This window comes from Mus caroli, chromosome 17 (assembly GCF_900094665.2).
Source record: "Mus caroli chromosome 17, CAROLI_EIJ_v1.1, whole genome shotgun sequence".
Taxonomy (NCBI): domain Eukaryota; kingdom Metazoa; phylum Chordata; class Mammalia; order Rodentia; family Muridae; genus Mus; species Mus caroli.
The window spans coordinates 53,785,982-53,801,606 of record NC_034586.1 but is presented as its reverse complement, the minus strand read 5'-3'; the positions used below and the strand labels follow the sequence as shown (position 1 = coordinate 53,801,606).

The window sequence follows — 15,625 nt, the reverse complement described above, 5'->3', positions numbered from 1 at the left end:
ACTCAAGAAAGGAGAGAGGGACTTTTGCAGCCATGCACTGAAACAAGAAGAAAGCAGCAGTCATGTAAGATCTTAGGGAAATTAGAACCGGGGCCCTCCACCACCAGTGGAGGCTGGCTGATGTAGACTAGCTGATACAGGTTAGCTGGTAAGTTTAGGGCAGCAATTGTGCTACCCGACAAATTCTAAAATAATAAAACCGTCTAGTGTTTTCATTCCACAGAGCTAAGGTGGGCAGAGAAAGAGAGGAAGAGAGAGGGACCAGTGGCATGGAGATGGCAGCTCCCAGATTTCCCAGGTTAGGGGTTGGTTATGATTGATCCTCAGCATGGGCCACAGTCCTGGGCAAAGCCAGGAGCTCGGGCTGCATGCAACCCGGGCAAGGAGGTAGCGTGGCTTTTAACATGACACACAGCACCTTTCTCCAGGTGGGTGAACCATGTTTGTGAGATGAGGTTTTACTCCCTTTTACTGAGAGCTCAGTAGTCAGCTAGGCTGTCTCTGTCTCTTGTGCTAGGATTATGTGGGCTCCAAGGATGGACATCTAGTTCTCTCCCTCACACAGCAAGCTGTTAGCCAACAGTTATCTCTCAGTCCGCTCTGGAATTTCTAGAGGTACCTATTGTCTCCCTCCCCTGCCACACACACACACACACACACACACACCCGCTCACAGCTCAGCCCTGTCCTATCTGATTCCTCAGGAGTCTCTGTTCCATAGGCTACTGTGACTCACATGGTTTGTGCTGCTGTGTCCTCCAGGTGTAGATGGTCCTTTGTGGACGGCAGTTTACCATGCTGGCAGGGTTTAGGAAAGTTACAACTCCCAAGGTTCCTGCCCTGTGTGTATTCCTGTCCTGACTTTCTTTAATGATGAGCTACAATGTGGAAATGTAAGCTAAATAAACCCTTTCCACCCCAAGTAGCTTTGGTCATGGTGTTTCATCCCAGCAATAGGAACCCTGACTAGGACTCTCTTTCCTTAGAGTTGTTCACTACCTCTGGCTCTTACGCTCTTTTCTGCCCTCTCTTCTAGAATGACCCCTGAACCGTGGGAAGAGTAGGTGCAGGGTAAATGTTTCATTTAGAGGTGAAAAATCTTCAGTCTCTTAGTCTCTGCAGCTCTCTATGTTAATCGCCAACTAATGCAAATAGAAACTTCTCAGACGATGGTTGAAAGCTGCTCTGATCTGTGGGTTGTAATGATGAGTCATTATGAGTCAATAGGATCTCCCCTAGGTCCTGTGGCCCAGTCATGATGCCAGGTAGAGGATTCATCTTGTGAGAGGGACTTAAGTCCAATCAAAAGGTGGCTGGTTACACCTATGGTGTTAGGTTCACTATTGGTCAGTGGGCATCCCTTGCCAGGCCCGTTGTTATTACAGCATGCAGGGGTCGCAGCTGTATGAGACTGCTGGCGACTTTTCTCCTTCCTGCGCTGTGAAGGCCAGCCAAAGGGAACAAAGCCGCCCAGGACATATCACCTCAACTTTTTCATGTTCTATGACTCAAGTATGTGGTGTCTTCAGCAATGGGGTCTTACCGTGAAGTCCTGGGCTTAACCAATGGCACTGGCACTAGTCTGTAAGGTTTGGGAGTGTCTATGGGTCACTAGTCAACAACCCCCAAAGAAGTAACCATTTCTGGTATTGGGCTTTTATCTGTTAGCCAGTGGTGTCTAAGAGAAGTGATATCACCCCATTCATTATAGATTAACACACACACACATGTATGCACATATGTAAATGAAGTATGTATAATGGTACATAGATTTGCATATGTCTGTTTCAGCTACCTTCAGTGTATGTAACTGTCCCATATTTCTTCCTCTACCATGACCTCACATCCTCACATCCACCACAACTAACCCATCCCCATCCCACTAAGCTCCTAAAAGCCTTGGTACCATAGCTTCTATCTTCCCATCCCTTGGTCTCTGGACTGCCTCTCCAAACTGTCTGTGGCCCCTCACTAGTGTCCTGACATGAGGGTTTCAAATGAAATATATGTATCTGAAGATTCAAAGTTAATATTTACCAAGGCAGAAAAGGTGTCTACTTTCTATACTATGCCAGAACAACAAACAATAATTAAAACTCTTACAGAAATGAATAAGTAGATGAGTGTACGAACTAGTGAATCAGTATATGTAGTATAGTATTTTGGTAAATTTGGTGAGAAAATGTATTAAAGTTCTTAACCAAGAACAGTATCAAGTGGAATCTGTCAAAAAAAAATGAGAATGATGGAGAGATGTAAGGAGGATTAAGAGATATAAGGAGGATGGAGAGATGTAAGGGGGAGGATGGAGGGATGTAAGGAGGAGTATGGAGGGATGTAATAAGGATGGAGAGATGTAAGGAGGATGGAGAGATGTAAGGGGAGGATGGAGAGATGTAAGGAGGATGGAGGGATGTAAGGAGGAGGATGGAGAGATGTAAGGAGAAGATAGAGAGATGTAAGGAGGAAGATGGAGGGATGTAAGGAGGAGGATGTAGGGATGTAGGGAGGAGGATGGAGGGATGTAGGGAAGAGGATGCAGACAGGTTTCGTTAGTTCAGGGTTCATAGTGTTGTTGCAGATGTTCCACATTTGTTTCTCAGTGGTCATGGAAGGAGTTCACAGGCAGCTCTAAGTGCATATCCGGCAGAATTGGTGCCCCCTTCTGGCTCCCACAGGCAGTATACACACATGCATACACTCACAATGACAAAGGTAAGTAACAGTAAATGTTAAAAATATAATGTAGATGGAGGAGCTAGAGAAAGCACCCAAGGAACTAAAGGGATCTGCAACCCTATAGATGGAACAACAATATGAACTAACCAGTACCCCCGGAGCTCGTGTCTCTAGCTGCATATGTGTCCGAAGATGGCCTAGTCGGCCATCATTGGGACGAGAGACCCCTTGGTCTTGCAAACTTTATATGCCTCAGTACAGGGGAACGCCAGGGCCAAGAAGTGGGAGTGGGTGGGTAGGGGGGTGGGGGGAGGGTCTGGGGGACTTTTGGGATAGCATTTGAAATGTAAATGAAGAAAATACCTAATTAAAAAAATAAATTATAAAAAAATATATATATAATGTAGAAAGCCATTGAAGAAGATATTCAGTGTGGGCCTCTGTTCTTTAAATACATTAACACACTGACATACCACACAGAACTCACACACCTAGTCACACACACTCACATAGACACACCGTACTTCCACACACTGTCACACTCACATACACTAATACTCACACTAATACACAGACATACATACCTTCTCACACAAGTCACATACTCACACACACCAATACTTATAGTATTACACAGACATACATACATTGTCACACACATATGCACATACTCTCTCACTCACAGACATACCACACATACATTCACTTGTACACTAATACACTTACACTAACAAACTGACATATGTACACTGTCACACACACATTCTTTCACTTTCACACACACATTCTTTCACTGACATATATACACTCACACTCGCACATACACTCTCATAGACACACACATGCACCTACATACACTAATACTTACACTAACACAGAGACCTATATACACTCTCTCACACACCTTCACACACACACACACACACACACACATACACACAGAGTGAGTTGCTGGGAAATTTGAGACTCTTCGCTGGAGCTGCCTACAAGTTGAATGGGGAAGTCCAGGCGTGCCAGCTTGTATCAGTCATTGCACATGCTCAGCCTGGACTTTCATGACACAAGTGTCTTTGAGTCACTTGGTTTCCTGTAAGTCACTCTCACCCATGCTTCTGTAAGTCACCCAGATAAACTCACTGGGTCACCACGCTGTAATCAGCTGTGACCACTTCTTCTGTCCTTCCTTCCCCCCATTATCTGCAGGAAAGTATAAAAATAGTCTTCCTAGGAGAAGCTACCCAAGAGCTTTCAGGTTCTATATGTCTGCCCTCTTCCCCTGTACCTTGCCCTCAGCAGCCAGGCACCTTGCCCCACCCCCCATTTCTGAGTCTCAGCTCTCAGTTCCCACCTCTTCCCTCAACACCAGCTTGTTGCCCTTTCCCTGAGCCTCATGTCCTGGCTTCCCTGTGAACTCTCCTGAACTTCTCTAGTCTCTTCTGACCCCTGCCTGGCACACTCACATCTACACTTGGGTGGTTAATCTAGATGATCAAGTTTACAGGGCATAGAATCACCGTGGATCGTCGATGAGCTAGATTGCATTAACAGAGAGAAGACCCTGAGTATGGGTAGAGTCAGCTCAGGGCTGGGGTCCTGGGCTGAATGAAAAGGAAAGAGTGAGTAGAGCACTAGTGTTCTTTGGTCTCTGCTACCTCACTGTGGATTTGACATGACCAACTGCCTCGTGCTACCTCCCCTCTCCCCGCTTCGGCTTCTCCACCGTGATAGACACTTCTCACTATGAGCCAAGATTCTTCTTCCTCCCAGTCTTAGTTGGGGTTTCTACCTCTGTGCTAAAACACCATGACCAAAAACAACTTGGAGAGAGGAGGGTTTGTTTTACTTACATTTCCAGGTTAGAGTTCATCACTGAATAAAATCAGGACAGGAATTCTAATTGAGCAGGAACCTGGAGAAAGGAGGTGACGCAGAGGCCATGAGGATGCTGTTTGCTAGCTTGCTCCCCATGGCTTGCTCAGCCTGCTTTCTTCATCAGCCCAGGGATGGTGCCATCCACAGTGGACTAGGCCCTTCCGCATCAATCACTAATGGAGAAAATGCCCCACGGGCTTAAATGCATCCTGATCGTATGGAGACATTTTTTTTCAACTGAGGCTCCCTCCTCTCAGATGATTTTTGCTCGTGTCAAGTTGACATAAAACTATCCAGCACACTGTACCCCTTGTCATCTTGACACACAAACATATCACTAGTAAGCCACAACCTTTCCTTTCTTGTCATCTCCAAGATCAAACATTAATATCAACGTCACAACATAAAAACATTTTGTGGGCTAGAGAGATGGCTTAGAGGCTAAGAGCACTGGCTGTTCTTCAAGAAAAATGAGCAATTCCCAGCACCCACACGGCAGCTCACAACTGTCTTTAATTCATTTTCCAGGGGATCCAAATCCCTCACACATGCAAGCAAAACACTAATGTACATAAAATAGAAATAAATAAATTTTTAAACATTTTGCAAACTTAAAAAAGTCCCACCGCTTTACAAATTCAAACAGGTTAAAATTTAGTGTCTTTAAAACTCCAAAGTTTAAAGTTAAAATCCTTTAAAATCTAAAATATTTTAAAAGTTAGTCTCTCAACTTTGGGATCCTATAACATTGAAAACAAGCTTAATACTTCCTTATTTCAAGAGGGAAGAACCACAACACAGTCAACAACCTGAACAAGCAAAACCAAACACCAGCTGTGTAAATAATTCGATTTCCAGTGTCTGGGATTCAAACATGATCTTCTGGGCTCCTCCAAAGGTCCTGAGTGCCTTCTCTGGTGCTGCCCTATGCAGCCCTCACATCTTGTCTTCTAGGATGGGGCTGGCTCCACCCCAAGGCTGCTGCTGGTGGTGGTGGTGATCATCCCAAGACACCAGCATCTTCAAAATACTGTGAACTTCTGCTGCCACGGAGGCTGCACTTTCACCAACAGCCTCTCCTGGTCCCACACATGCCATGCCTCAGCTTCTCTCCATGGCCTCCTTATCCTTTCAAAACCGGCATCATCTGAGGATAACCTTGTTCACCTTAACAGCACAGCTTCTGTGTACTGGTTCTCTTAGGAAACTCCCCAGATTTCACCTCAGTGATGCTGGTCTCTTCTTAATCACAGCCAGTTCTGCAAAACAAGCTAAGCAGAACTAAGAATCTCATTTCAAATATCAAACATCCCCAATGCTCTCCTTGTTGTTGTTTTTGTTTTAAAATAGAATCCCTTTATAGTTCTTGCTCTCTTGGAACTCACTATGTAGAATAGGCTGGCTTTGATCTCACAGGAGATCCATCTGCCTCTGCCTCCCAAAGGTGTGTTCTACCATTCCCAGGAAATCCTGGTGGTCTTTAAGAAACTCTCAAACTTCCTTCTGTAATTTCACAAGGCAGGCCTCCATCATCTGCAGTATTCTCAGCATTTTGAACTTCCAAGCTCCCACAGAACAGCCCACTGAGCTCTGCATGGAACAGTTTCTCCAGTCCAAAGTTGAGAGGCCATACAATGTTCTCAAAACCATAGTCAGGTCTTTCATATCCCTACCCCACACCTGATTCCAATTTGTGTCTTGGCTAGGATTTCTACTGCTGTCATAAAACACCATGAACAAAAGCAACTTGGAGAGGAAAAGGTTTACCTCAGCTTCCACTGAGGGAAGTCAGGACAGGAACCTGGAGACAGGAGCTGATGCAGAGACTATGGAAGAACACTGCTTACTGGCTTGTGTCCTATGACTTGTTCAGCCTGCTTTCTTATAGAACTCAGGAATGCCAGTGCAGTGAAGGCCCAGTCTACAGTGAGCACGGCCTCCCACAAGCCAATCTGTTGGGAGTGTTTTCTCCATTGAAGTTTCCTCTTCCAAAATGAATGTAGCTTGTGTCAAATTGACACTGGCCAGCACAGACCATGAGAGACCGGCCCTCAACTATCCAAAAACCTCGAAAACAGTTCCAAAACAATTCTAGTAGCCTGAGAATGCTTCCAGCCAGAGAATGCTTCCAGGCAGATCCTCTATGGTAGGATACTCCAGGCTGCTGAGTAATTTGCACAGTTCCAGGAATGGACTTGAGTTGGGCAACAGCAAAGAGATGAAGAAAAGACAAACACAGACATCCAGGAATCCTGGGGTCATGTGATCTGGGCCTTCTGCACACGAGTATCTTAGCACGTTATTATATAGAGTCAAGCAGAGAAGTGGGGTTATTGCCTACCACTGAAAAAGGCAGCTTATTACATACAGTTAAGCAAGGAGGCAGGGTTTATATGCACAATGGGATGGGGAAGGCAGGTTGAGTTAGTCTCCATAAGAACTGTCCCTGTAGGGGAGCTACGTTCATGCGTCAGCACTCAAGGGGGAGGATGGTGAACACATTCTACACACACTGGCGACATGCACATCCATGCATGGACCAGAAGAGAAGGCTATCTTTCCCTCTGGGTCTGAGGCTCTGGAGTTGTTGACAAGTTCATGTCAACAGCACACATCCCTTCAGCACCTCACAGACCTGGGCTTCCTCTGGAGGGCTCTGTTGCTGAGGCAGGTGGATGAGTGGGTTCTGCAGGGGGACGGGAGTCTCAGCAGTGCTTCCCCTGGAACCCTGGTTAGAGAAGTCACGAATCAGCAGCCTGGCAGAGCACTGGGGTTCTGTGGTCACAGCATTGCCAGCCCTGTGTCAGGATAAACACTACAGCATGGGGGCCATTGACATCGAGAAGGGGAGCTGGTGAGTCTTCTAAATGAACCCCCAGGTCCTCAGTATCTGGGAGGGTGTATGATGGGGGTAAGGTCCAAGCTGAAGATTTGGGAACAAGGTGGTATCTGAAAAATCTACCCCAGCGCCGTCTCCAGTGGACACACATATGAACACATCTGAGGTTCATGTGTGCATGTGCTAATAGATGATAGACACTGTAGTGTGTGTGTGTCCATATATGGACCTGCACACACATCAGGAAATGCCTGTGTGCTTGTTCCAGCACTTGCAGACACATATCAGAACATCTACACCTGTGTGCACACATCCACGAACCTTGCATCTGTACAAGCACCTGCACCCATATGCACAGACTAAAGCAAACACAGAGGCCTGTGCTTGCCAGCGCGTGCAAATGCAGGTGCGGTGCAAGATGCTTGCATGGAACCCACAGAAGCTCCTCTGAGGGAAACAAAAGCCACCAAGTACATCGGAGCAGGGGCTGCCCCGTCCATCCCACCTGAGTCACATTTTCTGGAAAGTGTGAGCTATGGTGGCCTCAGTGAGAGTGATCGATCGGGGGCTGGGCCTTCTGGGGGCACAGGAAGAAGAGGAGGTGCGTGGGGAAAGGGGAGGCACCAGACTTCAGCTTTAAAGTGAGTCCTAGGGGTGACAGGAACCTTTTGCAGTTTGCAAAGCCCGAGCGTGTTGGGCAATTGTGGTTTCCTCCAGAGAGGAGGAACTCAGCTTGCCAACCCCGTCCCTAGGCTTCGGAGCCTCGGCTGCTCTGGCATGGAGAGTGTGGTACAGCCTTCAGTGTTTGTGGTGGATGGACAGACGGACATCCCATTCAGGCAGCTGGGACAGAACCACCGGAGACGGCACTGCGGCACCGTCCAGGTCAGCCTGGCCCTGGTGCTGCTGCTAGGTGCTGGGCTGGCCACTCAGGGCTGGTTTCTCCTGAGACTGCATCAACGTCTTGGAGACATAGTAGCTCATCTGCCAGTAAGTGGGGCTTGGGGAACCAGCGGGTCTTCTCCAGTACCTGTCCCTTTATGGTTGTGTATTGTGTGCCAGGCAGAGAGCCCGACTAGAACCCAGGGCTTCTGTTAGCCTGTTTCTCTGACCCTCAGTCTTCTCATCTTTACATGAGGATCTGATACACGTGCGGTGCCCGGCAGTTTCCTTGGGATTCACCTACTCGGTTGTTGTTTCCAGCCCAAACCTTTGTCCACCTCTGGCTTCATGGTCACCCTGCTTCATTCGCAGCTCTCTCGTGTGCTTGCTCGCTGTTCCTTTCAGACAAGCCATGGGTGTGTCACAGTATGCTCCTGAGTCTTTGCCTCTATTTTCTTTTTAAGTTTTTTTTTTAATTACATTTACTTATTTTTAATTACATTTACTTATTTAGTGAAAAAGTGCACATGTGCCGCAGCATGTATATGGAACACCTCTATGGAATCACTTCTCTGTGCCTTCCTTTGTGGAGGGTCCTAGGGACTGAACTCAGTTAGCCAGGCTTGGCAGCAAGCACTTTTACCCCCTGAGCCCTCTCACCGGCCCTCAACTATCCAAAAACCTCAAAAACAGTTCCGAAACAATTCTAGTCTCAAGCATTTCAGACACTCGACTTGACTAGTTCATTCTTCATCCCGGCACTTGGGCAGGGGAGGCAGAAGACTGAGGGAGTTCAAGGTCATCCTAGGCTATTTAGCAAGTCTGAGGCCAGACTGGGCTACATGAGAGCCTATCTTGGAAATACAACAGATCTAATTAGGTGTGTGCCCCTCCCCCTGCATCTGTGTGTGTGTGTGTGATGTGTGCATGTGTGGCTCTGCATACATGTCCATGGGTGGTGTCTGTGGCCATGGCCAGACAGTCTCATCACCACATACCAGTAAGACTCGGGTGCGGCATGTCCTTACCAAACATTCCTGTCTGCATTTCAGGATGGAGGCAAAGGCTCCTGGGAGAAGCTGATACAAGGTGAGTTTGGGCCCAGTCCCTTTGAAGCAGGTGGAATGGTTTCCGCTCAGCACCTCCCAACACCACACCCTGGGTCATCACCCAGTGTCACATTGTAGGCCTCGCAGGTGCCCCTCCCCCAGGGCCAGAGAAGCAGAAATCTGGCTCATTCCAAAAGGGACAGAGCCTGACACAGGTAGCCTCAATCGATGTGTGAGAACCTTCAGGTACACACACACTGATACACGCGTGCACACACACACACACACACACACACACACACAATTCTCTTTTTGTCTCTAACCTTTGACTCTCTTCCTCAGATCAACGATCTCACCAGACCAACCCAGCAGCACATCTTACAGGTGAGAGGGACCCCAGATCTTCACATGGAATGGGGTTTAGCGTGTCCTGGGAGACTCAGATCTTTACAAGTTAGAGCACTCGTTTATGCATTCATTTAGTGTGTCTTTAAATTTTTTTGACATTTACTTCTTTTTATTCATTTATTATTGCACATGTGCATGCCACAGTGTAGAGGTCAGAAAACTCTCAGGGGAACGATTCTTTCCTTCCACCTTTTGGCCTCCATGTACTGATCTCAGCCATCAGGCTTGGCTCTGAGTACCTTTACTCTCTGAGCCATCTTGCCGGTCACTTTTTTTTCTCAGTGTTTACTAACAAATAGCCCAGAGAAGAGCCACAGGGAGCCATGTAAAGTCAACTCTTCACCCTGCTAGTCATGGGGACACATCCCAAGGTCCTTGGAGGCCTCAGAAGATGTTGGGACTCAGATCTACCACAGTTTACATTTGTTTGTTTGGTTGGTTGGTTGGTTTTTTGTTTGTTTGTTTGTTTGTTTGTTTGTTTGTTTGGTTGGTTGGTTGGTTGGTTGGTTGGTTTTGGAGACAGGGTCTCTCTGTGTAGCTTGGGCTGCCTGTGTAGACCTGCCTCTGTCCTGAGTACTGGAATTAACGGCGTGGGCCACTACACCCAGCTGTATATACTGGTTTTTCTTTTGGCATAGACAGTTTAATTTATAATTTAACAAGTAAGAAACTAACCAGAAGACACATAAAATATGCTATAATCAAAAACTATTTTTAAAACATGATGTGGGAGATAGGGAGGTGGCTCCATGTGCAAAGTGCTAGCCACTTTTGACTCAACATCTGAGCCAAAAGCCAAACACATACTCCTGTGCCAGTTACAGAGGCAGATTCAGACAGACACACACTCCTATGACAGTCATGGAGACAGAGACAGGCAGAGAGGTCCCTAGGACCTGCTGTCCAGCAGCCTTGACAAACAGCGGACTTCCAGGGTCAATAAGAGACTCTGCCTCAAAACTAAGGTGGACAGAGGTTGAAACTGAGGAAGTTGCCTGGTTTTGACTTCTGGGCACACGGCACACATACACACACACACACACACACACATACACAAATATATATATATATATATATATATATATATATATATATATATCACATACATCACACACATACACAAACATACACACACACACAAACATACAGTCACACACACTTTTTGAGACAGAGTCTCATATAGCCTAAACTGGCCTTGAACTCTTGATCCTCCAGACTTGACCTCCCAAGATCTGGATGTCAGGCGTACACCACTACACTGATTTATTTGGTACTGGGGCTGGAATGTACAGCCTTCGGCATGCTGGGCGAGTGTTCCACCTCCTAAACCCTAACCCCATTTAAAAATTTTTTTGACATTTCACTAGGAAGCTTCAATACCTTGTGCCTCAGTTTCCTCTTTGGTATTCAAGTGACTTTGCTCCTCAGTGCTTCAGTTTCTACCCTTGCAGAAGGGGATGGGAATGAACTGAGTTAAGACACAGCCACCAAATTACTTTGCTTACTTTCCTGTGCCTCAGTTTCTTCCCCCTGCAAGATAGGAATGGGCTGAGTCAACCCAGACAAGCAGCCTAATATGGCAGTGAAACCAGAGGGAACTAGCGTAAGGTCACACAGAAAGGGTGGGCACAATGCTAACCGTGCTGACCAGTTATCTTTCTCTCTCCTTTCCTCCCAGGAGCCAACGCCAGCTTGATAGGTATTGGTGGACCTCTGTTATGGGAGACACGACTTGGCCTGGCCTTCTTGAGGGGTCTGACGTATCATGATGGGGCCCTGGTGACCATGGAGCCCGGCTACTACTATGTGTACTCCAAAGTGCAGCTGAGCGGCGTGGGCTGCCCCCAGGGGCTGGCCAACGGCCTCCCCATCACCCATGGACTGTACAAGCGCACATCCCGCTACCCCAAGGAGTTAGAACTGCTGGTCAGTCGGCGGTCACCCTGTGGCCGGGCCAACAGCTCCCGAGTCTGGTGGGACAGCAGCTTCCTGGGCGGCGTGGTACATCTGGAAGCTGGGGAAGAGGTGGTGGTCCGCGTACCTGGAAACCGCCTGGTCAGACCACGTGACGGCACCAGGTCCTATTTCGGAGCTTTCATGGTCTGAAGGCTGCAGTGACAATGTATTTTGTGGAGGGACCTCTCCAGGACTCACCTCAAACCCAGCAATAGGGTTTGAAGTCCTCCCTTTAAGGAGCCCTGAACTCCGCAGTGCTCGGGACGGTGTAGACTGCTGACCTGCTTTGGGCAATCTTCAAATCAGAGACCTGGAGACTTGGGGCGTGGAGCCCAGGATCGAGGGATCAACTCATTTGCCTGATATTCAGGAAGAAAGAATCAAGCTGGGGTATTTATGCTTCTGATGCAGACACTGAGAGTTGGGCTTTCTGGGTTTTGAGCTGGAGGCAAGAAACCTTCCCAGAGTGTCATCAGGACCATGTTGGCAGGACTCGGGGCTCCAGACTTGGCACCACACTCTGGCCTCTCCCATCCATCTGCTGCATTGGTTTCCAGCCACCAAAACAGCACTGGCCCCTGGCTGCAACTGGCCAGGTACAGCTTCTGCATACCTACATTCCTCAGGGACATCTTGATGGGATCTCAGTACTCAGTCCAATGCGCAGCATCGACAGACATGCCAGGAATGGTTGGTCAGAAGGGAAGGGAGGAAAGGGAGGAAAGAAGGGAATGCAGAAGAGAAGGGGGGAAAACAAGACCAAAATAAAACAACAACAACAACAACAAAGCGGCAGGGAGGAGGTGACACCCTTGGGGGCACTTTATTCAACACACTTAGAACAGATTGTGCCAGGCCTGTTGGATTCCTGGAGTTGATGGGATTGTGGGAAGGCACAATGGGGAGCAGGTGGGCTTGGGTTATGGCTCAGTGGGTAAAGTGCAATTATGGGGATCTGAGTTTGAATCCCTGGTACCCATATAAAGACACAGATGCAGTGATGGGCACTTGTGGCAATGAGATCATCAATAGGGAATGGAGACAGGAGGGACCTCTGGGGTTCGCTGGCCAGGCAGTCTAGCTGAATCAAAGAGCTCCAGGTTCATGGAGAGACCTTGCCTCAGAAAACATAGATAGCTCCTGAAGATGACAACTGAGGCTATTCTCCAAACCCCACACACAGGACACATGCGTAATAAATAAAATTTAAAAAATATTAAATAATAGTATTTGAGAGGCACTTTATATGTTCTAATCATTTGTGCTTTTGTTTATTTGTTCAGGTTTGTTTGTTTGTTTGTTTGTTTGTTTGTTTGTTGGAAGACAGGGGTCTCAAGTAGCCCAGGCTAGCTTTGAACTATATATTTCATATATTTTGAGGCAGAGTCTCATGCCTCTTATCTAGGTTTTCTTGGCATCTAGAGCTATAGCTGTGTGTTACTCCAGTGGAACATCTGGGCAGTTACCCAGCACCTTCAAATGCAGAGCCCACACCTGATAGGGTCGGGCTCGCCCTGCTCAGGGGTCACTGCTAGTCCAAGCCAGTCCAAGCGGACTTCCCGTGTCCTGTCATTGCAACCCTGGTGGGAGGTGGAAAAGCCCCCCGAATACCCAGCCTCACCCTCCATCGGAGTTTCCTTTATGCTTATCACGGCCTGTTTCCGTGTCTTTGATGAGACCAAGGTGTGGGGACAGTATATTTATAAAAAGCCACCAGCAGTTTCCGCTGTAAGGAGAAAAAAAAAAACCATTCTAGATTTTTCTCAGCCTTGAGGAGAGTAGAAGGAAGGGAGGGGGGTGACTGAGAAAGGGAAGTAGGAAAGAAGGTAAAACTGTGAGGAGAGGAACAAGGAAGAGGGCCAAGAAGAATGGGGGACAAGGGATACCCAGGGGAGGCTGATCCTGGAGGTGTAGGCATTGGCAATTTCAGATAAAGCTTAGCGGCAGGAAGCCCCCGGCCAAGGCACTGACCTACTTCTGTGTTTCTGAGAAGGTTATCTGATGAGTTTCCTCTTCTACCCCTGGGCCCCACCACCCACTGCTCCCTGGGACACCATTCTCCCCTAGGCAGTTGCTGACCCTTATCTCTGATGACCCTTCTTCCCCTCACCTCCCACCAAGACCCCCAAAATAATGATGGTATAGCAATGTCGTAGGATGGTGCTACAGCTCATCTGCTAACCACTGTTAAAATGAGAGCTGTCGTCACAGAGAAATCTGATGGCTCTTATGTTCTGGAGTTGATGTTCAGAGTTCAAATCCCTGCTCTACCACTTCCCAGCTGGGTGACTTTGAGACCCATCTTTGGCATCTCTGGGCCCCAGTTTTCCCATCTATGTAGCTTGGGCTGCAGTGAGCTCCTTTATCATCAGTAACCATTCTTTATGTAGATGAAGTTGTTGCTATGCCGCACATGTGTCTCCCCAGAGGTGGTGCTTTGGTACACCACCTCCCTCCAAACTGTTGGTAAGAGATGTCCCAGAGACCTCCAGAACAGTACAAGCTATTGCCACTGCTCTTTATTGCCCACCAGAACCTGATAAGACCCTAGCATGTCATCTTACTCAGCTGTGAACTGTGTGAACAAAAATAACTGGTTTGACAAGATGGACCCACTGGTGCAATAGCTAGGTGACTGTTACCATGGTAACTAACCACTTTCTGGTTGGATTTAAGGACCACTCCACAGGAGAAAAGTCACACCTGGTACTGTGAACCCAGCCAAGAAGCCATGTTTTGGGCACTCACAGACCCCAAGGGTGAACCTACTGTTACTTTGCTAGCTGGACATAGTGTGAAAAGCCCTCTAACTTAGTATCTTGCTATGCAGCAATCCATGAGGATCTCAGACCTCATCAGAGAGGTTTCCTCATTGCAGCATCCACAGTTAATGCTGAAACTCACCACGGGTTACAGAGCAGAGAGCAAGAGACTGAGGAATGCCCAGTCACAAATGGGAAGTCTGTGCCACATCCCTCCCCAAGGCTCAGAGACCATCATGGAAGAAGGAGCAGAAAGACTGTAAGGGTCTGATCAGGCAAGACCAGAACAAACCAGTGTCTTCTGGCTGTGAAAGGACCCAGCAACTGTGAACTACAACAGCTCTGGTCCATGCACAGGATCAGGTCAGGCCACCTTGCAGCACAGAGAAGCAGCTTTCTTCAAGGGTTTGGCTCCTAGTACTCCACACTGCTCCAGTGGACGACCCTCACCCATGCTGATTGTGGCATTTGAATGAAGATGACCCCACACACACTAGTCTCATATGTCTGAATGTTTGATCCCCAGTTAGCAGAACTGTTTGGGAAGGATTGAGATGTGTGGCCTTGTTGAAGGAGGGTCACATGTGTCAGTGGGGTGGGCTTTGAGGATTCAAAAGCTTTGGTGCCTGCAGCTGAGCACGTAAAGTTCTCAGCTACTGCTCTGGCACCATGGCTGTCTGCTCCCACCTTGATGATAAGAGACTAACCTTGTGAGACTGTAAGCAAGCTCCCAACTAAATGCTTCCTTTTATAAGAGTTGCTGTGACCATAGTGTCTCCTCGTGGCAATAGAACAGTGAGTGGGACACTCATACGGGCAGTTCTCATTGGACTGAGTGTGTTATAACGAGGAAAAGTTGCATTGCTGAGGCAGAATGACCCACATTCACACTGTGGGTGGCACCATTCCCCGGGTTCGATCTTCAACTATAGAAAAGGAAACTGAGCTGCAGAGACACTCACTGCTGCTGTGTCTCCTCTACCATGGTGTACTGCACCCTTGAGTCATGAGCTGGAGTAAACCTTCCTCTCTTGAGCTGCTCTTATCAAGGTATGTCACTATAGTCACGGGAAAAGGAGCTAAGATACTCGGGGAGGTGGAGATTGTGACTGATTGAGCTGATGGAGTAGTGAAGGCCAGCATGGGCCTCTTACCAAGTCTATCTCCCCTCCCACACC

At 47.7% G+C, this 15,625-nt stretch overlaps 1 protein-coding gene across 2 annotated transcripts; it reads left to right on the top strand.

Annotated features, from left to right (window-relative positions):
• Nucleotides 1-8,062: 8,062 nt before the first annotated feature.
• On the top strand, nucleotides 8,063-12,893 carry Tnfsf14 (TNF superfamily member 14). Of its 2 annotated transcripts, none has more exons than XM_021150007.1 (4): nucleotides 8,063-8,380; nucleotides 9,325-9,361; nucleotides 9,664-9,705; nucleotides 11,408-12,893. In XM_021150007.1, the coding sequence occupies exons 1-4, from the start codon at nucleotides 8,168-8,170 to the stop codon at nucleotides 11,833-11,835; spliced, it is 720 nt and encodes a 239-aa protein (XP_021005666.1). In that variant the 5' UTR covers nucleotides 8,063-8,167; the 3' UTR covers nucleotides 11,836-12,893. The 2 variants fall into 2 exon arrangements, with proteins under 2 accessions (XP_021005666.1, XP_029327436.1); XM_029471576.1 differs by having other exon boundaries at nucleotides 8,092-8,275; nucleotides 11,408-12,794.
• Nucleotides 12,894-15,625: the final 2,732 nt, after the last annotated feature.